This window comes from Motacilla alba, chromosome Z (assembly GCF_015832195.1).
Source record: "Motacilla alba alba isolate MOTALB_02 chromosome Z, Motacilla_alba_V1.0_pri, whole genome shotgun sequence".
NCBI classification, from domain to species: domain Eukaryota; kingdom Metazoa; phylum Chordata; class Aves; order Passeriformes; family Motacillidae; genus Motacilla; species Motacilla alba.
In genome coordinates, this window is record NC_052046.1 from 62749874 (window position 1) to 62775952 (window position 26079).

General features: G+C 35.9%; 1 protein-coding gene across 8 annotated transcripts in view; it reads left to right on the plus strand.

Annotated features, from left to right (window-relative positions):
• Positions 1–26079, plus strand: part of FCHO2 (FCH and mu domain containing endocytic adaptor 2) — an 89212-nt gene that overhangs the window by 48833 nt on the left and 14300 nt on the right. For 3 of the 8 annotated variants that reach the window (XM_038125756.1, XM_038125758.1, XM_038125764.1), the window contains 12 exons: positions 5246–5300; positions 7774–7952; positions 8527–8538; positions 8910–8934; positions 9631–9673; positions 10611–10705; positions 13967–14476; positions 15088–15191; positions 18037–18166; positions 23519–23630; positions 24221–24376; positions 25283–25415. In XM_038125756.1, the coding sequence (XP_037981684.1) occupies positions 5246–5300; positions 7774–7952; positions 8527–8538; positions 8910–8934; positions 9631–9673; positions 10611–10705; positions 13967–14476; positions 15088–15191; positions 18037–18166; positions 23519–23630; positions 24221–24376; positions 25283–25415 (1554 nt within the window). Of the gene's footprint in view, positions 1–408; positions 539–5245; positions 5301–7773; positions 7953–8526; positions 8539–8909; positions 8935–9630; positions 9674–10610; positions 10706–13966; positions 14477–15087; positions 15192–18036; positions 18167–18970; positions 21296–23518; positions 23631–24220; positions 24377–25282; positions 25416–26079 lie in introns of those variants that run through there. The other 5 variants (XM_038125761.1, XM_038125759.1, XM_038125757.1 and 2 more) reach the window with 5 other exon arrangements.

Sequence of the window (26079 nt, forward strand, 5' to 3'; positions counted from 1 at the left end):
TTTCCTTATTTGCATTTTACAGCATTTTGTTCTGGCATTTTTCAAATAGCTGCTATTGAGGTGTCCTAGGGTGACGTTATGATGCTTGTATCACCATTTATGTGTTCTGTTTATGCTGGATATTACGTTCTGTGCCTTCAAGACTGGCTCTGAAGAGCAAATGTTTTGTTTTGGGTTTTGTTATCAGCCTGCTCCCCCACGGCTGGCGGGACACAGAGACAGGGAGTACATAGCGCGGCTTTTGCTTTTTGCTGGGCTTTTTGCTTTGCTCTTGCTTTTGCTTCTGCTTCTGCTCATTAGTTAGTTTAGCTAAGCAGTCCGAATCTTTTTCTCTGGACTGTTTTTTGTTTCCCTTCTCTTTTTGGAACTACTCGAACCTGCTCCGGACTGGGACCTGGAAACACCAAGAGTTTGCACCTTGTGGCTTGCAGCGGCCATCCCCAGCACCAGAGGGACCGATAACAGAGCAACCATCCCTCAAGAGAGATTTTCTGAATTTGTCATTCTTTTCAGAGTGGTGAAGGAGTGTTATCATCTGGTATTGTTCATTCTGTGTGCTGGGGGTGCTGTGCCTGTTAAATAAACAGGTTCTTTCCACTTCTCTCCAAGGAATCCTTCCCGAACCAGTTGGGGGGAGGGGCTGTGTGGGTTTGCTTTCTGGAGGGGCCTCCTTTTGGAGGTTTTCTCCCAAATTTGCCCTAAACTAGGACATGAGGACAAGGCTTTCTATCACAGCACAAGACAGGTGCACTTTGAATTCCCATTTTTGTTTCTTTCTGCATTTCTAGCAATAGGAGAAACTGACTGTCTGCTCTCTTCTTCTGTGTCTTTTGGGTTAATAGGCACCCTAAGGAGAAGAGGCCAATATTATGCCTCTGTCTTAACCTAAGTATATGCCAGAGTCAAATTTACGTCTCAAATATGTCAAAAGTGTAGAGCCTTTTTGTTCTCTTGCTCCAGCCTATGTGCTTCAGCTGCCTACTTTGAGTCCTCATCCCGATTACCAGAAGCCAATTGAGTTCTGGCAGAAAAAAATAGAGTGAGCTGTTCAGCTGCACTTCATCTTGAAGCATACCCTCAGGAAAATTTGATAAAGAGCTCTCATAACCACTGTAGTTATCCCAGGAGAAGAGAAAATATAAAGAAATCAAACTGGGGCATAGTGAAGGTTCTTTGCTTCTTGACTGATGACCAGCCTGCCAGCAGTGCTAGTGTTGCAGAGGAAGGGCCAAATGAAGTAGCTAGACTACAGTGCTCCGTTTGGTCCTCCCTTGTCCTTTGTATGTAGCCCAGAGATACTAATGACATGGTAATGGTGGTTCTTCAATCACTTTTAGATGACAGATAGAACAGAGCAAGGAAACTGAAATAAATTATTCAGCAAAGCTAAAAAATGTGTTTTGTTAATAGAATGCTTGGTCCTCAAGCTTCTTATACAGGAAATTCTATTTTATTTATCAAGGCCTTATGTTTTATTTCTTTGAAAATTTATTAATCCCAGAAAACTTGTAGAATATGCCAAGGCAAAGACAAAGGTATACAACCTATGGTTTTGGCATATATTTAGAGCTATATAAGATCTCAATTAATGCATTACATCTGCAAATACAGGGAAAACTGGCTTTTATAGCTACATGTTTAGTTGCTTAACAGAACCTCAGAAAGGTTTCCTGGAAGTCCACCAGTTCCAGTTGCTTTTGCAGTTGCTTTCTTTCTATTTGCTTTGCAGAGTTCAGTTCACATGCATAATGAGGTCGTTGGGAGTTTTTTGACTGCGAAGAACACTACACATATTTGTGTAGGGGACTAAAGCATACCTCCATCCCCATTGTATTAATAATAACTTTACCCAAAGGCCAAAATTTACAAAGATCATCATCTTGTGTGTTAAAGTTCTGTCACAATAGGATATGAAATGATGATATGGATATTGTTGGTTTTTTAGGTGAACAAAAAAAGAGGGACTTTTATTTTCTGATTCTAACATTTATAGTTTTCTAAAGTGACAGTGGATTGGAGGGTGACAGTGCCACCTCTCCAGTGACACCGGACAGACTAACAGTCCATCAATTCTCCCCTCTTCCATGAAAGAATGCAAAACATAAGTTATTTACAGAATTGTGTGTGAGAAAGTTTGTTACAAGAATGCAAACATACATCAGAAGGCTTAGCAAAGTCTTAAAAAATCAGGGTGACAAAGTTCAACAATTATACATGTTGTGAACTTAACCTCTGATCAGCATGGTAGGTAAATCAGGTCTTACCTGTCTTGTGTGCCTGATATTTAAGATACACTGTTATTCATGACAGAATATGTAGTTCTGTAATTGTAGGAGTATGGAAAAGGGAGTAAAATTAGTCAAACAAATGTAAATGCCTTCATTAACATCAGATGCATGAGTATGTGTCTCTCTCAGGTTGCTGTGTTATCTACCACTGTTTTTAAATATAGATTTGCAGGTGAAATGTTGCTATTTCAGAAAGCACATTCATCGGTTCAACCATTCCAAATATTGAGAACAGTATTTTGAAATTACTACTCAACTTGTAAGATTGTGAGGTATCATTTTACTTGTGTGTGACACAATCTGCCTTTGTCTATAGAAAAGTATATGATTTATCTACCCATTTTTTACGCTGGTTTACACAAAATATAAATTCAGTATCTAGTTAATTAAAGCAAGTGTTAACAGTGATCATAAATTGGCACAAGATCAATCTGGATTTCTGACAAGGCTGGAAATACAAAGCAAATTATTTATGTGTGTATATGCTATTTCATGTCAGATGTTTGAAATTATTTGAATTTCAAACATACATGTATTTAAATTTAAGATATAGGAAAAAACTACAAATTAAGTTTTCTATACAGGGTTTGAAAAGAAGTGGTAACATAGACTAGCTGAAAGAGAAGGAAGGAATTTTTTTCTCCTGTGTTCAGAACTTAAGCTCTACAGTATTCATCTTTCATCATTCATGTTATGTACATGAAGTTGTGAAAACAGACTGCATGCTGAAGGGCTATTTCTGAGGAACAGATGATTCAAGTACATTATCAAGATTAGAAATAATTGTCATGAAAGTATTAAAAAAGAAAATTAAATATTTTACGATTTTGGTGCTTTCTTCATCCTAGAGATTATTAGTAAATTAAAAATAATACAATGAAAATAACTTCTACCAACTTAAGTTCTCTCATAATTTTATATCAAAATAGTGACTTTTGCCAGCTGCATTGTGCATGCTGTGTCAGCCCAGTAATAGTATCCTGTACATATATGGCCCAGTTGTAAGAAAAATTATATGTTGTATATTTAAAGATTTTTATTGATTTTCAATTTGTCTTAACCATGAATGTCCCTGATCTATGGAAAACCACCTGGTGTGACAACTAAATTAATTTCAGAATTGAGACTTTGTAGTATTACAAGAAAATAAACTTACCCTGTAGCTGTATGTTTTTGTTCTGTTTACTTTGATGTCAGGTTTCATTAATGGTTTTTTGGTATATAAACAAGGTCAGCTTGAGGTCAAGCGTAGCTAAGAACCCTGGTTTGAGCAAGTACAGCTAAAGTATTGGATCGTGTGATTGTACTGTTATTACTTTTTCGTTGTTGTAATTATTTATTTATTTATTAATCAAATAGCATTGAGGTCTAGATCTTGCAAATATTTCAAGAAATTGCATCTATATCATCTGTATTTTAAGGTTAGAGAGCTTCAATGTTGCTTTTTGGCCTTAGTTTGATGTGGTATTTAATTTGGTATATCTTACATCTGTACAGGACTGTATTTCTTATACTTTTCTTAGCAGAAAGTTTGAGCTATGTGTAAATTCCATTTATTTCAGAAGTGCTAAATTTAGGGAGCTGTACAGAGGAGACTCTTTCTTAGTGAATTATCGGACATCCCATTTGTGATATCTGTAAAAGATACAGAAGGATAACTACATTTGAATCATTTAATGTTTATGTTCTGTACTTCCAAAGCTACTCAGAGATATTCTCTTCAAACTTGGCTTCAGATTTTATCTGAAGTCATAAGATTCCTTTCTTGTCCACTTTAAATCACCATCATAAGTAATTTTGTTATATCTCTTGACTTCTAACAAATTATGTTTTGGCCATACTGTGTATACATATCTGTTGATCAAATTGCTTCCCAGTGCTTGCTTTCTGATAGAATATACTGATGCAACACTAGAATAAATTACTTTTATATGTATACATCTTCTAATTTTTATAGCATATCAGTAACTACTGAAATCACTATGTTTTGAAGACACCTTGGTTGTGGATTTTTGTGATAAACTTACTGAGACGTTAAGCAGTTCACATACACTGCCTATGCATACAAAGTTGTGAATGGATATTTTTGGTTTTGAGTGGGGAAGGTATCTATGTATCCACATTTATCCTGTATATGTAACACATGATGTGGGGGTTTTGTGCATTTTTAAAATTTAGATTATCTTGGAGACTTGTTTCTCTTTGCCCCAAAGTTATTTTAATGAAACTATATGCTTAGCAGAGCATTCTAAGTTATGCTAACATAATTCTTTTCAATTTCTGGTTAATTGCCTGCAAGAACAGAAAAACATAACTTGTCTTAAGTTCCCAGATGCTTATTGGCTTTGAAGATTCAGGATAGTGTTGGAGATGTGTAAAGGAAAACTTAGGAATAAAATTTTGAGCATCAGTGATGTGGATATTCTTTTCTGAAGTAACAGTGCAGGCATGCTGCCCTTGCTGGGGGAAGTGGAATTTGCAAGTAGTGTTTTGGCTAGCATACTTAAATATTGACTAGTACTTAGGAAAAGTTTTGCTGATTGCAGTAATAACTGGGAAATTTTTCTGGGGCCAAGAGAATTATAGTCCAATTTAACTCAATACTCAAGCTAAAATATTGTTGATTTCTGTCCTTTTTGATAGAGTACTTGTAGTAATTAGTAATCAAAATTAGTAAATAAGTAGTGATCGATTAGTAAAAGCAGATGCATTTCAAACTTGCCAGTTTTGAGAGGAAATTTAGAGCTTGTTTTGTTACATTTTGTGCTGAGATATCTTGTCACACAACTTCTGAATGACAGATTATAACTTCAGATAATTGTAATAATGTTGAATAAAAATCACTTTCATGAGTTGTTGCAAGTTTAATTTGTCAATGATGTAAAATTCAGTCTGATGTAAAAATGATATGTTTTTTAGTTATTTATCAATAGCATAATTTTTGTTGTTGTTTTTAGAACTTTCCTGATGTAGACGATGAAGGATATAGCATTAAACCAGAAGCAACACAGGATATCCTTTTTACTATTACTGCGCCAAGTTATTTGATGCTACTACAATTCTTTGAAACAAGGAAGTACTGACTAAAGAGTTAAGGAAGATGAATAACATTTATGCCTATGTTGCAGCGGTGTATTCTTACATTAACAGCTTTTGTAAAATGAACCAAACTTTTTCTTGGATGTGTATGTGCAAATGTTAAAGATTAGATTAGATCAGATCTCTTGGGAACTTTAAAAGGATAGGTAAAATGAAAAGCAAAAAAATAGCCAGATCCATCGCAGATCCAAAATTCCATGCAGATCTCTCTCCATGAAACACTCAGAGTTTATAAAGTTTGCAAACTTTTTAAAGCATATTGAATGGTTATCTGTTCTATACCTGTGCCCTCACTTTTTTTTGGTAGCGCTACAGGAGTGTAGAAATAGAATTTCTGTCACTCAATGAAGTCATTACACTACATGCTGTTTCCAATTGGTGCTTTTAGCTTCTACTGTCTTTTTAATAACTTCATATTGAAAGCTTTAATAGCTTTCATATACAGAGCAGATTTTGTTCTGAGTCACCTTTATTGAGGCTGAAGATTTTTCTCTGCCGTTCCCCTGTTGCTTTGGAGGAAAATTCTTGTCCACTTTTTTTCCTACCGCCACAGAGGAAAGTTGTACTTAAGAGCTGGGAATAATTACCATAGATCTAAGCAAGCCTAGTATGTTGGCAAGATAGCTAATTTTTGGAAATGTATTCACTGAATTTTCTGGGTACCTCAGATAAAAGGTGAATTTAGGCTGTACCATTACCTTGAATTGTAAAAACTTTCAAGCTCAAAGTTAACAGCTCATTACAGTGGCCAGGTCATCATAATAACTTCTTTGTCTTCATCAGCTTTAAGAATATTCATCTAATGCCCACATGGAAGTGGAGTGGAAGTCCTGTAATAATAAAAGCAGTTGGTGTAATCTATTTTAAAAATTGATATAAAAGTGACAGACTTTTATCCAGTTCTAAGAGGAGTGTTGTTTCATGCTTTGCATGTATTTCTGAAAGTGAGAGAGAAGTGAACAACATTTGTGCTTATGGTGAATGATTCATTTGGACATCCTATTTTTTATTATCTCTTCTTTGTTGTGAAACAAAAGAAAAGGCATACATTCAGTGAAAAATATCCATGATTTGCAGTCTGTCATGAGATAGTACTTCAGTTGCTGAAAATCTTGACCAGCTTCAGGAACTTATTAGCTCTCTTTTTCTTTTCCTCCCTTAGCCTCTAGAAATTTATTTTGTTGGTTGGAACTCATGGGATAATTTGTTGGAGGACATTGTTTTATTATATTGACAGTCAGTTGTAATAAGTCTGATTTAAATCTGTACTGGCCAAACACTTTACAAGAACTGTCTTATTTGTAGGAAATGAATCTTGAAGGTCAGTGATAACGTTCAAGACAAGAAATCTTTTGATGAAATTAGAATTACTTTTCTTTGAAACCTTTTCTATAAATGCTTTATTTTGAAGGAAGAGAAGTGTAAGATGAAGATATTTGGCTTTTCCCTCACCACAGTGTTCACATCCTTTCAGCTGAAAGCGATTTGGAATGTCAGGTTTACAACTTTGTTAGGGAATAGTTTGAAGGAATTTAATGCAAATGTCTGTCATATTTTCTGGTGAAAAAAACAGAAGTGACTTAGAGAATATGTACACTTCTTCCAGGTGGTACAAAACTTTGTGTTTTTGTAGAGGAAATTTTCAAATTTTTCATGTCAAAACAAATGCAGGTTTTAACATTTAGACTGGGCCTTTCAGAGCTTTTCTTCAGTGCTGCTCCTGTACATATAAAGCTCTGTTTATTTTCCTTATTTTGAGGTCTGAGATGTCATTGTGGTTTCTTTCTATCCAAAGATGGCAGTACTTTAAGCAGCTGACATTGCTCGTTTACAGTTTACTGTGCAGCCTTCTGTTTAACTGGCATCCTTTCTTAAAAAATGTTCAGTGCCACACTGTAAAAGGAGCAAGTAATGGTGGCTACTGCTCTTTCCTTCACTGTTTATGTTAGGTACAGGTACCATGGGCATTTCACTGCTCATCAAAAAGACTTTTCTTCATTTGATTTGAAAGACTTCTACATTTTTCATACATCTGTTAGAATCCATGTTGGAGTCTTGCAAATTATAATTTTACATGCAGAAGAGTTGCTGCTTTAGAATCTTAAATTTACCTCATGCCTTCAAATATGCAGTTATTCATTTATATGACAGATACTGCCATTCTTCAGTTATATGACATCATGTTTTTCTGAACAGAATCATCATTCTGAAGATAAATTGAATAAACCGCTAAATTTTAACTCTGAATTGTGCATTTTGGACTGTGGATGTATGTGGATGTATGGATGCACAAAGAGGTCACTTAATATGAGCATTTTGTGGATCAAAATTATAAAGTAGATTAAGCAGATTACTTTGAGCTATTTCCACCTTAACTGAGACAAACATACCAAAGAGAACCACTTCTATTCATCCAGTGAGTCTGACTCTGAAGATGATGAACCCAGGAGGTTCCATGTGGAAATAAAACCTGTCCAACCAAATAACAGCTCTCAATACACTATGCCTTCTTTGGATGAATTAAAAGTATCCATAGGGAACATCACTCTTTCTCCAGCAATATCTGTAAGTCTGTTGTTCCTTGTATTTTTGATGTGTAGAAAAGTGGTAAAGAAACTGTAGTGTAAACATATATTATAATGTTCAGAATTTATATTCTAGGTTCAGTAATTCTTTTTTCTTGTGCACTAGGTCATTTTTGGTACATTTCATATTCCAATATATATAGATTGCACTTTTATATTGCAATATAACATTAAGTACTTTTCTCATATTTAAACTCTCCTTTGAAACGTTTGAGTGCTCAGTTCTTGTGTTTGTGCTTGTGCCACCATAAGACATTCAGTTACATCTTAGAGTCAGCTGAGCGTGGCTTTGATAATTAGTTTTCAATGACATACAAGTCTTTTAAAATAGATCATATAATGAGGATACATGTAACATTTGCAGTGCAGCTTTATTTATTTATTCTACCAGTTCATGGAATAATCCTTTATACCACCAAATGATAAATAATATTAGGGTATGCTAGTACAGTATTCAGATCAGCGTAAGACTGGTTCTGATTTTAAGGAAAATAGTGCGCATAACATATTAAAATAATTTTTCTCTTTTTTCCCTCACCACATTTTGAAAACAGAGGCACAGTCCTGTAAGTAGAGAATGGCTTTTTATTTGCATTTGTTGTTAAAACTTGAGGAATGTTTAGTTTCATGTATACTATGTGATAGATACATAGGCTGTTTAATTTTCTGTCCCGGACAGTAAAAAGATTTAAAAATGCTGCTCCCTTTGTCAGCTCTACAGTATTTATTCCTGCATTTTCAAACTGGTATGGCAGATGTACACTGGTTGCTCTGTCCAGGCTCATGTTCCGTGGTCTTCCGCAAGCTCATGATGTTTTTGCCTGGAACTGAAAACAAAATATCTCATAGGAAGTTGAGTGGAAATAAGAACTCTGGGACTTTTAAGTTGTTTATTTCACAGTAGAAGAACTTATTCCTATTTTTTTTCCTATTTCAGGCACAAATGAATCAAAATTCATCCAGTAAGTGTGAATCTTGTAGTCTGTTAGTTTTTTAACATAGAATTAAAACAAAACTTTTTTTTAATTGTTGGAAACATAAACTTCTTAAATATCTGTATTTTAAATTGAACAAAATGTTTCTCTTGTTAGTTTTATATAACTATTCCTTATCTATGTACTTGGCTGTTCCCTGCTGTGAAGACCTATCTGATATTATTGAGGAACACATCCAGATGCCAAAGGGGTTGCCCCATAGGAAAAACTCCTATGCAAGTTCCTGAAACCCTTCCACGTCTTCAAGTTTAGTATGATCCACAAACCAGCAAAGCACACCATGTTTATGATGTAAAATTGTGACATAGAGGATAGAGCATTAGCTTCTGTTATTCAGGGTTGTTGTGTTTTTTGGGGTTTTTTTGCCAGTGGGAAACCAGACCAGATTTGCTGAAGAACAGTGTTGATGTAAACTGTATAATTCAAGGAGGACGTTTCAAGCAAACAACACTTCCTTATGAAGTGCATTGGTCTATGTAGTCTTCTCATAGTTCAGGAATATCTAAACTTAAGTTATCAGAAATTATACATTTTCTTTTTTCCATTTTAATAGTAATTTGTTTTGAACTGCCAACATTAATATTAACTATCTTTTTATAATGAAAATGAAATTTTTATTTTATATTTCACACTTTTAGTGATAATACGGTATCTTTTTCATAGGTGAAGAGTTAACAAAATCAAAACTTTCTGTTTCAACTACTGAGTAAGTTCAAATTTAAAATTGTATCAAATGCTGTTTTGCAGGAACTTGTTCTTATTTTTCTAAACTCAGAAACTCATTGGAAATGACAGCTCAATCCTATCTTAAGTTGTACATCTATTACATTATAAGCCTAAGTGTATCAATGGATATTTCCATTCATTTGTTTATCCATTCTAATACATTTGATTTCTTGTGATCAGTCTCAGTTGGTATTTATAATTACATAGCTACACAATATTTTTAAATAAGACAGACTTAGTTTCTATCCAAGAGTGTTCCCTGGTAAAGTGTTCAAGATTGCAAAACCCAAATTTATACTGATCTGCATACATTGCCTATGTGTATATACGCTGAAATAAACTAATATGAAGATGTAGGTCTCAAAAATTACAGTTATTTAATTGACATTATGGACTATGTCCACACACAAATTTTCACCAAAGTGTTGGCTAAGACAGTCTCCTTATGTGTAAATCAGTTCTTTGACCGCAAATTTTGACTAATTCTTTTCTTTTTAGATGCAAAGACTAATATAGACTAATTTGTCAAAAGTTTTTATCATATTATTGAGGGACTTTTTACAAGAGTTATGTAGTGATATGACTAGGAGGAGTGGCTCTAAACTGAGAGTAGTTTTAGATTAAATATATGGAGGAAATTCTTTACCGTGAGATCTGGTGAGATGTGGAAACAGGTCGCCAGGGAAGTTCTGGATGCCCTGTCTCTGGAAATGTTCAAGGCCAGTATGGAAGAGACTTTAAACAACCTGGTGTAGTGGATGTCAGTATGGTTGGAACAGAATTTTTAAAGATCCCTTTGAAGCCAAACTGTTCTGTGATTATTATAATTATTATATTATCAAACTATTACTGAAATTTGTGATTTTTATGAATGCATAAATCTTTCATTTCTGTTCCAACTTTAACTCTTAATACAGAAAGGGGAACAGTGACTTCCTGGCGTGGGATCCACTCTTCAGCACTTCTCTTGAATCTTCCTCTTCAGCTTCTTTGGCATCCTCATCTTCCTCAGGTAAAATATTTGATGGTCGAGATGGTGTTCGCCATATTTCTGGATGTTCTAGTGTTGTTTTCTCAGTTATTGCTAGGGGACATGCTTTGATGCATAAATTATAGAATTTTATAAAGCCGTATACTGTCTTACAAGTATTACATGACTGAGAAGGCAGCCTATAAGGCTTTCAAGCTAGAGAGCAAGAAGGAAGAGGGAGTGCTAGACACTTCAGGAAAATTCTGTTTTGCTCCTGCCTTTTTTTATTGCCTTCTCATACTTAGTGAATAATTGCTCACCATCTAGAATGTAATCAATTTTTTTTTAGCTGGTAAGGCCGGAAGATTAAGTGGAGGTTGTTGCAGCAACTGTGAGACAAGCTGAGCTTGCACAATGAATAGGGATGGATTTCTTCTTTCCAGGAAAGTTGGCTGGGCTATGTAGTACAAAGGCATTGCAGAGCTTTGCTGTGAGGAACTTGTTTCCTGTAGGAAGGCATGATCCTATTAGGAGTTGTGAAGGCATAATCCAAGGGGAGATGGATAAAAATGACAGAACTGAGACATCAATTACGCCGAGATCCTCAAAGCAGGGATATTGCAAGGAAAATTATGGTGTGTGGCATACGGGTGGAGGTGGAGGGAGAGAGCACATGTTGCTTGGGAATTTTGGGTTGCAGGATAGTAGTGCTGGTAGGACACCGGCAAGCTTTCCTGAAACCTAGTCTTTGCAAAAACTAGTTCCATACTTCTTTTCAGTCTACCTACTTTGTATCTTTGCTCCTACATCTTTACTTTCTCTTAATGTAGACACTTCTGTCCTCCCACACACCTGAGAAAGGAAGTGTGTTCCCTGATTTTTTTAACTAAGTACTTGCATTCCAAAAATAGTCCTCACTTTTTTGTTCATTATGGTGGTTTTCTTCTGTGCATGATCATGCAGATTGAAGAAAGGAAGATTACATGCGTCAGTAGGAGAATTCTGAAAAACTGGTGTTATTTCTTGGCTTAAGTAATGTTCTTTTTAGCAACAATCAACAATGCTTTGTAACAATTCAGATTTTAAGAACTTAGTCTTTCACAACAAATTGATGTTCATTAAATCTGGCTTACAAAATTCATTATAACTCTCTCATCCTGGCTTACATAATCAGTCAGTAGTATTGGCAAGTGAATCCACCATGTATTCTTAAACACATTTAAGAATAAATTCTAGAGAGAGATATATTACTGCAATACTCTGAAAAGAAATTGTGCTTTCTGAAAATACTCTGGTTTGAAAACTTCGGTCTTGTGTTGGAGTCTGCAGAAAAGGCAGAGGATACTGAACTTGTTGTGCTAGTGGTTGTAGCTGTATTCAGGTGTTTATTGCTGTGCCTGGATGAGAAGTGAAAACAGGTTAGGAAGTCGTCATACCAGTTCCTCCTGGCAGCAGAACTGTGGAGAAAGTAGTCTCTGGCTGATGAGCAATGACAGAGATGCATAATATCCTCTGTACCTGTATGTGGCAGGGAGTCCTCTACCCTAGTCATACCCATGAGGCTTATACACAGAGCCCTGCAGTTCACTGAAATTGGTGCAATAGAGGGTCTTGTGGGCATAAATCAAGTTTAGATACAACTGTGCCTTGGCTAAATTTATTTGATAAGTAATTATTTCAAGGACTGTTGTTCTTGAAGTTAACTAAGATGCCTACATTTGTGAAATAATCTGTAGAATTAAATAGAAAGTAGGTGTTCCAAAGTATAACAAATTTCTAATACATTTGGGGTAAAAAAAACCCTGGATCATTATTGGCCATGTTGTTTAAATTGAGTTCTAATGCTTGCTAACTTGCAAGTAAGTTTTAAAAGTTTTTAAAAAATATTTATCAGATGGTATGTTCCTCAAAATCAATGTTTTATCTTCAACCTGAAGGTTAATAGTAAGCTGGTGCTTAAAATCTCAATCCCAAACTTAAATTACATACATTAGTTGTGTGGAATACAGTATATGTCCCTTATGGTTTAAACATTTGTTTAACTACTGTTTTATAACCATGTTAATCATTGAACACTTAAACTACCTTGGTATTTGAGCAGACAGTGGTTCATGCAGTACAGAAGTAATCTTTGGTCATCCATGAATAATCCCACTTTATTAGAAGTTTAAGCTAACTTTGTTATCTTGAACAAACACAACAGACATTTTTCAGCTAGCTCTTGATATTTTAAAAATGTTTCTATTAGTTATCTTCCTTATTTTCACCCATTTGTAGTTTTAAAACAGTTCTTAACATGTCCACATTGTTTTTTAACAGGATTTATAGTAGTATTTTAAAGCCTTTGAATGATAGTTAAAATATCTGCTTGAAAGGGAAAGGTGTGGTAAAATTCTTAATGTCCAGGTAGATTTAGAGAATGTATTTGTTTATGGCAAAAGGACCACTGTAGAGAGGACAACTGTACTTTTGATGTGAACTTTTAAATGTGGGGTTTTTTTTTTTAATTTTGGTTGTCACTGCTGGTGCTCCTAGCTCTGCCAATCTGCAAGATGTTGAGAATTGACTAACTTTGCATTTTCTGCTTCTATTGTCATCTAGAGCAACAGGCAACAGCAAGTGCAGGGAATACTTGCGGAAAACTTCTTTTTTCAACAGTCACAAGATTATAGGATGAGAGAGGGGGAAAAAACTGAGGTGGATGATGCCTCATCCATATTGTTACTCACTAGACACAGATGGATACAGACAGAATAACTATCAGACTGAATCTTGTGGCTCCATTATCTTCATTCGTTCACCTGAAAGCCAAATTCATTGGACCTTCCTATTACAAATATTAGGACTGAGAGGATCAAAGTCTTTGGAAGGAACAGGATAGGTTAGATTAAATAAGGAAGAAAATTAAAAGCAGAAAGCTGTGGAGAGGAACAAAAAATGGAGTAGGATGCAAGAAAGAAAAGACAAAGATGAGAAAAAATTAAATCACAACAGGTAGGAACTCAAAGGAATAAGGAAAGTTGTGAGAAATAGAGCCTTAAGTGGAGACATACACAATAATTTTTTTAATGTACTAAAAAATGGAAAGGGATGTGGTTGGCAGTATGAATGAAGTATATATGATACATGACTGGATCTTTTCTTTCTTCTATTTGTGAGTTGGGGGGATTACTTTAGTAGAGCTAGTTATTTTTCATGCTGGCTAGTAGTCCTTGTGCAGTGGATATTGAATATGTTTTTGAACATTGAAAATTTTATCTTTTCATTGTTGGTCCTAGTTTCAATTCTTCCCTTTTCCTTCAGCTACCCTAACAGAGCACAATAGGAGCTCCTCATCATCTACCACTGATTTGCCTGGGTGTAGAATATCTCAGTCTTTGCTTGGACACCAGACAGATTCTGGGTCTACAAGCCCATCCTCACCAGGCTTTACCATTAGCACTTTGTGCAAATCTGGTGTTACAGCAGCGCCATCAGGGAGTGCCAGTACTTTATCCTGTTTTTCACGGTCTCAGAGTCAGTGGATTTCCTTTGCTGATGAACTTCTTACAATTAGACACACAAGCACAGACAAGAAGGAGCCCCAAAGATTGCATTTTAAAACTGAAAATGCCTGCCTTGCCTCTTCTGCTTTGCTTGGGAATTCTTCCAACAGCTGTGCTTCTGAGGATCAAAGTGACCTTTTCAATAACTCTATATGCCATGAACAATTATTCATTGAAGAAACTGGCACTGCTACTGAAATATCTTCTGCATCATCTTCAGCACTACTGGACTATAGTTTAGTGTCTTCTTGTGCGCATACAAATAAGGGTATGCCAAGCATGCATTCTGTACTGCTCTTTGCTAATAACTGACTCCAAAAAGCAAGCTTTGGATTCATTTTTTCTTTTTGTTATTATTGCTCAACTGATGTTAAAATTAACTCATCTTCTTCTTACTTAGAATATACTAAATTGCTTGTTAATACCAGTTGGGACAGTGAAGTAAATATTCAGCTTGAAATAAGAAAAAAATTCAAATTATTCATTTAAAGGCATTGCTTTTTCTTAACTATGCAGTATTGCTTTTCTAGAAATGGGAATGTATTTTTATGGGATGTCAGACAGCAATGAGATCTCAAAGATTAAGTAATTGTGTTTGCAAAAACAATTCTTTCTACATACAAGCTTCCAAGAGTGGTTGGTATAAAATCACTTGAGAGCAATGAGAAAGCTCATGATGCTGTTTTTAGATGCACTTTTCAGGGTATCACATGGCGCTATTTTAAAAGCATTTATGATTTGTGGTAACTCTTTAAACATGGCACCTGTACAATGGGAACCTTTAGTAGAAACGCCACTTCTAGGTATTCTACTTGAGTAAATAACTATTTATGTTCAGTGTGAATTTTCTAATATTTTCTTAACTTTGCTTTCTTTCAGCAAGGCCCACCACTCCACTTTCTGTGGGCACCATTGTACCCCCTCCAAGGCCTGCTTCAAGACCAAAGCTGTCTACTGGGAAACTTAGTGGAATTAATGAAATAGTACGTATTGATTTTTTTTTTTTTTGCTATTTTGACTTTATTTCAGATACACCATTCATTTACTCTGTTACAGTGGAGTTACTTTCTAGCCAATCTTCAAGGAATCACATACGCAGGTTTTCAACATTGCCAAACAGGCATGGTAATAGTTTATGATAACTATCTCATTACAACAAATAATTATTAACATAAGTACTAAGGTCCAAACCATAATTTTTGCATCAGCTGAGTGTTTTTAATTGAGCAAATCAGTAATTTGATAATGAAGGACAAAATACTACTGAAGTTATTAACAAACCTCCCTTGATTTAGGGATATCACCAAAGCTCTGGGAAATGAGTGGGGTTTTTTTCAGTTGTATGTTGACAGAAGTAATCCTGTTGTGACTTCTCCCTGCATTTGGTACTGGTTTGTGGAGAAGGGAGGTGGTAGATCACAGCAGTTGCCCGTGAGGATAGTGAGAAGTTGCACACTGTCTGCATTTACCTGCAATGCGGGTTCGCCTGCCGATAAGGAATGTGCTAAAGAATGCAAATAACCAAACAGCCTATCAGACTAGGCCATGCCTAATTTCCTCTGTAAATATTAGTATTCTGCAGGTTTCAGTTGACTTCCTGACTTGGAAAAATGTTCCTGTGGTAAAATCCTCTTATTGTCTTTCAAAGTAGCAAGATATTTTCACCATATTCTTGGTACAAACAAAATTCTCATCTTATGCTTTGACAAAACTGACAGAATATTTTCAAAATGTTTTGCTTTTCTGTAGGATCAGAAGAGAGTTCATTTTGAAATTCTTTTCTCTTTCCAATACAGAATTGTAGTAATTGCTCTTAGCCCAAGGAATCTGTTCTTCGTGTCATTTATCTGTTCTACTATAAAGTATGATCCTGAACAAAGATATATTCATTTTATACTGTTGCTTTTGAAATTTACTATTATCTGGATACAAGTAGAAGGGTGTCAGTTGTCTTTATTATATGTTAACTCCTTTTACAATTTTCCTAGTCTCAATCAAAGCCAGGAAGTGCAATAAAATGGGGGAAAAAAGTTACTGTGACATTCTGCCCTTAGGGGAAAGAAACACCCAAAATTCACAAATGCTAGTGGTCAAAAGGAATTACTTAAGTCAGAGGGTCCACAAAACTCACAAAGCTTTATTATTAAATGATGCACTTCACATGGAAATTGGTATGTTAGTCTCTGACCTACTATATATGCACATGACAGTGGGTTCTGGATAAAGAAGTAGAATAAAAAGAAGAGACAATGGAACATATGAAATGGAAAGAGAAAGGGAGAAAGAGAGATCACCAATCCTGGTTCCAGTGTCAGTTCAGCTGACGGAGTATCCTGGAGGTATCATCTAGGCTTGTTGGAGTACTGGTTTTCCCTACCCTGGAGCTAAGTTTCTTGTTTTCTATGCAAATTAGTTGTCATGCACAGTTCATTCTTTCAGACCTTTCTGGAATTCAGTCACAGGGCTTTGGGGGTCCTGTGTGGTCGTGTTACCCCCCACAGTCCATGCCCACTTCTCTGCCTCATTCCTGCACTTGAGCTGTACCTTTTCTTGTGCTTATCTACAGGAGCTAGAGCAAGATGTCACAGAAAAGTGCTGCCTACCACTGCATAGGGCTTTCTCCAGCCACATGTTGTTCTTTTTCCCTCTTTTTCCCTTTGTTTTTACCAACAATCCTTGGTTATTATCAGCAGACATCATCTGTTAGTACCAACAGTCCTTGTTATTAACAATGATCTGTGGTTATTACCAGCAGGCCTTGTCTATTAGTACCAATAATCCTTGGTTATTACCAACAGTCCTTGATCAGGATCAATAGCCCTTGGTCATTATGAACAGTTTGTCTGTTATTACCAACAATCCTCGGTTGGGTCCACAGTCATGCAGCTATCAGTGTTTCAGACATACACATTCGCCCCTTATCTCCTGGGATTCTACAGTTATCCTGCAAAATGATGCTTCAGGGGTTTCACTACCTTTCAGATAGGTTAGCCCCAGCATGATCACTAGTTAAATACCTTAACAGTTAAGTGTATCCTAAAACCATCTAGAGATTTAGAGTGGAAGAGACTTTTAAGTTCTCTAGGCCAACCTGCTCAAAAATGGGCTGACTTCACAATTGTATCAGGTTGCTCAGGACCATGATGAGTTTTGAAAATTTCCCGAGTGGGAGATTTTACAATCAGCCAATCTGGCAGCCTGTCTCAGGATTTTATCAAAAGGTTGCAAGAAGGACTTTTTCCCAAAGTCTGGCTGGCATTTCTTCACTGTAACTCTTGCACCTCTTAGAAGAGCCTGACTCTGACTTCTTTGTGTGCCCCTTTTTACCTAGTATAAGCCTGTTAATAAATCTCATCTTAGGGTTCTGGGCTGAAAAAAACCTGGTCCTACAGCCTGTTCCTCTCTTGCTCCTGTGCTCCAGTCACAACTATTTTAGTTGCCCTCTGCTGCTCTCACTTCCAATTCATTAGTAGCTCTGCTTTAGCTCTCTAAATCTATGTTTGCCACACACACAGCTCTTTAGTCTTAGTTTCTGATACTGTATTCTGTTATTATTATTGACAGGCTGTTGCATAATTAAATATATTAGACTTGACTACTCTGTCAAAAAAAACCCTATAATCTGTGAAATAATGGTATTTACTCCAATGGAAAATGCAGCTTCTCTGTTTTACACTAAAATCTAGGGTAGATAAAACATTAAAGAAACTCTGTTGAGAAACATTATGAAATTGATTGGGGCATGAAATAAGAACTTTTCTATTTACATAATTTTTTTCATCTCTTTAAAACCACTTTGTGTTACATTCTTGTGATTTCTTTGTTCAGCCTAGGCCATTCAGCCCTCCATTGACCTCTAATTCAAGTCCACCTCCAGCAGCTCCTTTGGCACGAGCAGAGAGCATTTCTTCTATATCCTCTTCTGCTTCCCTCAGTGCAGCAAACACACCTACAGTTGGTAAGTTTAATTGACCATTTTACTTTATTGGAGAAATAGGACAACTCAGCCACTTGGCTGCACCTGCTGCAAGAAACATTTTTTGGAATTAGTTGTTTCATGTGTGAATCCAGGTACTTCAAGCATTCTTTGCCATGTCTGCTTCTAAATGACACTGAGACACAGGAAAGTAGATTAAATTAGATTAGACCATAGATCCAGTTATGGCATGCTCTTCAGGGAAATATTATTCACAATTAACATTCCATGAATTCTTATTTGTTATGCTTGTATATCCATCAAGTACAACACATTATCATGTATTTGTTCAGAAGATGGTATTTTATAGGTGCAGAAATACTTAGGGATGCTGAAAAATTTGAGTGAATACAAATGTTTGCAGAACTGAGTTCTTTTATATTCTAATGCTTATTTTTCTGCAAGTTAGTTAAAAAATAAGCAAAGCAGTAAAAGCAAAACAAACAGCTAAGCAAGAAAGATTAATATGAAAAAGAAATTAATCTTCATGTATTGCCACTAATTTCAGAAGGTTTTCTCTTGTTTTTAAAGGAAGGCACATTCTTTTGATATTTGATTATCAAATTGGATTATCCAAAAGGAAACATTTGGGCTTTTTTAGTTAATTGGGGGGTTTTGTTAGTTTTGGAAAGGTAGGGTTTAAGACATTTTAACTTGTTTATTTAACAGTATTGAACTATTTAATTTCTGAACCCAGTTACACCTTTAGTCATAAGTTAAATCAAGTTATCAAGTTATCATTCATTTATCTGCAAATGTTATTGATGCCAAGGATTTCTCACGCAGGCTCAGCAGCTCTGAAGAGCATCTGTGCAGCACCTAGTGGGAGTTCTGCAGTAAAGTCGTTTCCACCCTGTGCAGAAGCAAAGCTACTAAGTTCTGCCCAGCCTTAGCTCTTACAGTTCAGTGTCCACCAGTTTCACAAATGCAGAGAAGCATCACAGAAACACAACTAATATTTTGGTTGCCAGGGTCTTTCCAGGCTCACATCCTCAGGTCTCAGCTCTGGTGTTGAGGAACCAAAAATTGGTGGCAAGCGCATCAATATCCCCCAGCTCTGGGGAGATATGTATGTGTGTTGTTGGAAACAGTGGCAGAGTGAAATCATGAGGTGAGGCAGGAGGTAAGGAGGTGTGTGCTGACAGTGAAGCTTGATGTGGTTATTATTCTGGCCTAGAAAAAATAGATAAGGCCAGTTCCATCTGCACTGACTGTATGAATTAAATAGTCCTGGGAAAATAGGAAGGGCAGTACAAAAAGCTGAAATACTTTGGGGCATGAGAATATCGTTTCCAATACATTCTGTATTCTTTTGACTTTTGCATAATCCAGTGTTCCCTTTACCCCATTTCTTCTGCATAATGGAGAATTGACTCTGATTATCTTCTTCCAAGTGAACTTTAAGGCATGCATAATTGAGTGCTTCTTTTATGTTTTTGCCTTAATTTAATTTGAAATATTTTTTTAGTATTATTTTTACCATCTATTTTTGCTTGAAATATTTTGGGTTTTTTGCAATGTTTTGTTTCATTTAAATGTAATAGACGATGATCTTTTGATTCAAAATCTTCCTACAATTGAAATGCTTTGTGAGACACTGCCTGGTATTGTACTCAAAGCACATTTATGTCTTAACTAATCATCCTAATATACTACATCTAATCAAATTGTATTTCTTTTGAAACAAGTTTCTCCAGATATTTCTGGTACCTGGCTCATACAAGTTGCTTCACAGTAACAAGTTGTATGTTGCTGAAATGACCAAAACTTGATGTAACCACTTTTCTATAATGTTGTCTTCTGTCTAACCACTTCCCTGCTCCTTAAACAAGCTGAAACTTGGCCTTGCTTCTTCAGTTTATCATTACTACTTTCTTTCAAGCAAAGTGAATATTTTTTACTTTGACAATCCTAATTCTCCTAACACAAGTAGGTAATAATGTTTCTATATTTACATATAATACAGATCTTAGAAGACAGACATAATAAAGATAGTACTTTTTAAAATAAATTTTATTTTCATGTCAGCTGTTTTGCCAGTATTAAAACTGGCTGGATCTTTGTTCCTAAACTGAACTAAAACTATTTGATCAGCTTCATTCAGCTGTCCTTTTTTATGACCAATGATGGAGTCTTTTGTTCTGTAGTTGTGCTCTGCACTTTGCAGGTGTCAATGCAACTGTTTGCATGGTTATGTTACTAGTTCTTGTGTCGGTGCAGCTCAGGAACTAGTAGCAGTGATCAGGCTGAGACAGGTGGCAGGGCATTTAAGCCACATTTGCCATCACTGCCAAAGGTGATAGACCTGGAGCCTTGATCTGGGCTGCAGCCTGAGATGAAGTTAGGATACCTTCATGCATCTCTGTTACTTCCCTTCTGTCTGAGACCTCACAGCAGGTGTAGAAAACCTTGAAGCTGAATGTTGCTGCCTTGAATTGTACTCTCAGCAGCAAGGCAATAAAACTATGACTTTCAGCATCAGGACAAGCAGTTACATTTGTTTCATATGATAGAATGGCAGAATCATGAAGGATGGGAAAAGACTGCCAAGATCAAGTCCAGTCATTGAACAATTACCACCTTGTCAACTAAACAAAAGCATGAAGCACTCCAGTCATTTCTTGAACACCTCTATTGATCACGACTCTACCACCTCCCTGGGTAGCCTGTGCTAAGTGAATAAATTCTTGCTGTTGTCCAGCCAGGATCTCCCCTGACACAGCTTGAGGCTATTTCCACTTCTCGTGTTGCTGTTGTTCCTGTTCCTTGTCCTATTGCCTGGGAGAAGAGACTGTCCCTTACCTTGCTACACCCTCTTTCAGGCAGTTGTAGAGAGTGATAAGGGCCCCTCTTATCACTCTTTTTGTCCAGGCAAAATGTCCTGAGCTCCTTCAGCTGTTTCTCATATGACTTACTCTCCAGACACTTCCCTTGCTCCATTACCCTTCTCTGGATGTGCTCCAGCACCAAAATGTCTTCCTTGAATTGAGGGGCCCAAAACTGAACACAGCACTCAAGGTGTGGGCCCACCAGTGCCAAGTACAGAGGAACAATCCCTGTCCTGCTCCTGCTGGCCACACTATTGCTGGCACAGGCCAGGATGCCATTTGCCTTCTTGGCCACCTGGGCACACCCTGGCTCATGTTCAGCTGCTGTCAGCAGCACCCCCAGGTCCTTCTCCTGTGGGCAGCTTTGCAGCCACTCTGCCCCAGCCTGTGGCACTGCCTGGGCTTGTTGGGACCCAAGGGCAGGACCCAGCACTGGGCCTTGTTGAATGTATAGTAATTTATTTATTTTTCAGTTTATTGGTTTCTGGGAGAATGCATAGATTTTTGAGTCAACGGATGATGAACAGTGGGAGCAGAGCAAAGAAGAGAGATGTGATGTCATTTGTGGTTCCCCAAATAGGTCTCAGAGAAATATATATACATACGTATTTGCTTGGTGTTCCCTGAAAAAAAGTTAAAAGCATGTTATTTTTTCTAATGAATTTCCTTTTTCCGTCAAGCAAACAGTATTTGTCTTTTACCAATAGGAATATAAAGAATATGTTTGTATTACTCTGCATAATTTTTGAAATATTGCTATAAAAATATATATAATGCCATTAAGTAAAAGATTTTAAAATAATTGATACACCTGTATACAAGGTAATCCTATTTGCTCTACAGTTGTTTGTTGTTCCTTAGTAAATCAGCAGAAAAAGACATTAAAACAGCTGAGCAACTGTAGTGACACATTCATTGAAGGTACACTTTGGTTTTAGTAAAGAATAATTCTGGAGTTCACTATTTCAGCAAACAGAATTTCAAGTAATTGAGAATTCATTATTTTATCATACATTTGTCTCTTGAAATAATGGTTTCTGGATTCCTGAGACTATTGAGAATCACAGCTTTTTATTGGTAGTTTTCAGGGAGAGAAAATCTTTGGAATCTTGATCCATGTATTGTCTGAAAGAATAAAGAAAAACAACCTACTGGAAAAAAAAAAAGAATAAATGCATGTTTTTTAGCTGGAATCATAATAATTAGTTCATTTAAGAATTTTTGGGTTTTGACATTTTTGACAAGATCTTTTGGATCTAAGGAGGTCTGAGTGTTGCACAAATGTTTTCATGGCTCTGAGAAGTATTCTGAATATTTTACTACCTTATGTGAGAAATTGTAATGAGAGAGGCAGAATTGGACCAGCTCCTGTCTTTGGCTGTCTTTCTGTCACTATTTCATTCACTTATCTCTTAATTTAAGGTGTAATATGAGATATTAGGTGGTCTATGAAGAGCAAGGTCCTAACTTTCTTTTTACTTATGGAAGAGCTCAGAAAGGACAGCCACTTAGAGTTAATAGGTTTAATTTGCCGTGGACAATATTATACAGAAGCATTTTGTCTCTGCTTTGTGGTATGAAAGAGAAATTTTTCAATTTGCTTATGAAAAGATAAAGACTGTACCTCCTTTGTGATAGGTAATGCTATGTGATATAGACCATTTCTTCATGGTACAAAAAACATAAGATGCTATCTACTACACTGCTGCACTAAGAAAAAAAGAAACTTCCAATATTGTCTTTTGTATTCCATACACATGTAGAAAATTTGTGAAAAATGAAATCCCATGACAACCTGTTTCATCAGCTGTATTATGTGTATTTCAAAAAGCCTTCACATGAGGTCTTGGTTGATATAGCTCTATATTAGAATTATATTGTGTTGGCAGGAGCAACAAGTGAAGACTTCTCCAACAATTTCTGCTTGGGAATTGCAGTGTTTGTTGGCTGAAAATGTTAAAAGAATTTTAAACAGTTCTCTTATTCTTATGTTAACATTTCACTTATTCTTATGTTAACAGAATGTAAACAGTTCACTTCTCCACTTATGTGGGGTAGTATTGATGAATTTACATTTCAGTTCATTTTTACTGTAAGTGAATTCTTTGTATTTCTGTGACCATTTTATCATGCACTTTTCCCTACAAAAAAGCATACAGTAGGGATTTTTTTTAAGCATTCTAGTCAACTTGCTTTAGGTCTGTTGACTTCACCCTCACCAGTAGCCATTTTAATGCAGTGTTCCCCTGTCTCATGTATTTCCTTCTGTCTGTTTACATAATGTCATACCAATAGTCATACCTATGTTCTTATGCTGCTGAGCAGCATTTTGGTGGTACTATTGTACTGTATTATGTTTATCTATTTCTACACACTTTTCAAGTAATACTCTCAGTTGAGACTGTGATGTTGGTATAAATTTTTGTGAAAATTACAGATATAGTCAACCATTCTGAAATCTACTAAGCTTTTTGAAAATTAAATTTATACACTGTATGTATTCTAGGTGTTTCACGTGGTCCCAGCCCGGTCAGCCTTGGAAACCAGGACACCTTGCCTGTTGCAGTAGCTCTCACTGAATCTGTTAACGCCTACTTTAAAGGAGCAGATCCCACAAAGTTAGTTAAATAGTGAATTGTGTTGAATGTATTGAGTGACAATGAGAAAAAACAATGGGTATACTTTTCAAACTGGGGGAGAGGAATAAGTATGCATTAGAAGGGGAATTCAAAGGGTTTTTTTTCCCTGGGTATGAATGGGGCTTATTGCTCTGTAATGGCCTGGGTCCTGCCAGGAGTTCATATATACCTGCTTTACACAAATGTGTTCAGTGACAGCACTGAGAACGACAAGGATTTTTATCATTGTCAGGTAGGTATTACATGTAATTTTGTGCAGCTGAAAGCACTTTGTTCCCTGTGACATCCATTGCTATGCTACTTAGGCCTTGCCTAGGTAGAGCCATTGCCATGTTTTCAAAGCTTGAAAAACATCCAAGACTACTGTATGCTTAAGCAGTTAAATTTTTTTTTATTTCTTATTTCATCTTACTTCCAAGCTGAAAGTGGCAATACATAGTCACATTGCCCTCATTTGAGATTGATTTTCTGTTTTAAATTCAGTTCATAAGACTGTGAAATTACAGTGGTTGCTTTAAAATTAGGCAGTTAATGAGTTGCAATGAAGCTGATTTTTTATTCTCTTCTAGATGTATTGTGAAGATTACTGGTGATATGACAATATCATTCCCCAGTGGGATTATTAAAGTATTCACCAGCAACCCATCTCCTGCTGTGCTCTGCTTCAGGGTGAAAAACACAAGCAAACTAGAGCAGATTCTTCCAAATGCACAACTTGTATACAGGTTTTGTATTTTTTTAACATAATCATAAGCTACATAATTTGTAGAATTGTTGTGTATGTAAATCAGAATTCTTTGCAGTCTGGTTGATTGAATAATTTAATTTTCTGAATTAATCATGTTCAGCTTAGATCTCTCCACTGCCACTATTAAAAATCTCAGTGATTACTGGACTTAAAATTTGTGCTGAGTATAAAAGGAGCCATAAAAAATAATTTGTAAATGTGTCTGTGTTTTCATATGCATTTTATAAATTATTTCTTTACACAATAGTAATAATGGTAAAACTAAATTATGAAATAGTAGGCTTAAATGGAAAACAAGTAGTAGGAGATTCATGTAATCTCATTTGCCATCTACTAGTGTATTTTAAAGCCAAATCATTACACTAATCAGATTTTTACATAACTGTCTCTCAGATGTGTAGCAGCATGCTTGGATGAATTTGTAGGAAAAAAAGGTTGCTGACTGAGTAGGATAATTCTTGAAATTGCACTTGGAGATATTATTTCTTAAAAAATAGAAAAGCTGGAATTTTTTTAGCAGAAATACATTTAAGTTGAGCAATTTATATTTCATTTATTGGAGAAATTATTTGAACACTAAGCTAAATATTTTTTAATGCTGTATTTTTTTAATTACTGAAATAATAAATCAAACCATATGCACATATTCTTTTGTATTTAATTTCATTTTGTTAGTTCATACTTAATGTAATGAATAATTCATACAAAATTAAGTTTAATTACTATTTGACATGACAGTTTATAACTTAAATGTTAGCAGAGATGTATCTGACAAAGTTAATTATATTGAAAAAGCATATTTTGCAAAAAAAGGTTAAAATGTCTTGTATTCTTGAATGCCTGGTGTAATATTTCACCCCTAATTAATGATCTTTCTTTGTAGTGATCAGTCACAAAGTGACTCCAGTACTAAAGACTTTTGGATGAACATGCAAGCTATAACTGTCTACCTCAAGAAATTATCAGAGCAGAATCCATCTGCATCCTATTACAACGTGGATGTTTTAAAGTACCAGGTAAACACTTTTATACTTTTGTAATTTTTAAGGAATTCCAGCAGATATTACTCAGAATATATATTTTTTATATATGTCATATATATATATATATAATAAATATATATTCAGAAATTAAAATAATTATTCTTTGTCTGCCAGCATGGAGGTGAACTGTCATCCCTCATCTAGACCAGTTCTGGGTATGTCTCTACTTATAATGCATAGACTCTGCCCAGGCTTAGCACATTCCTCCTATGCTTCATGTCATTCCCTAAGATACAGGGCTTGTTTCAGCTTGCTAATGCTTCAGATCAATCCTACAAGCAAGCTTCAAACACTGCTTTTTTTTTTGGTATTTGTCAGCAAAGTCAAATTCTCCTTTAAGAGATTTGATGAGAACTTCTTGTCATTTGTACTCGTACTGTCTTTGATTTTGCAATTGCCTAAGTTTTGGATGCTGTCACTGATGAATTTTAATGCTTGGTTCTGGTTTGCAGTTGAAAGAGAGTAGGTTTAGATTAGATATTAAGAAAAAATTCTTTACTCAGAGGGTGGTGAGTGAACTGGCATGAGTTGCCCAGAGAAGTTTTGTATGCCCCGTCTGTCCCTGGCAGTGTTCAAGGCGAGACTGGGTAGGGCTATGAGCAATCTGGTCTAGTGAAAGTTGTCTGTGCCTGTGATG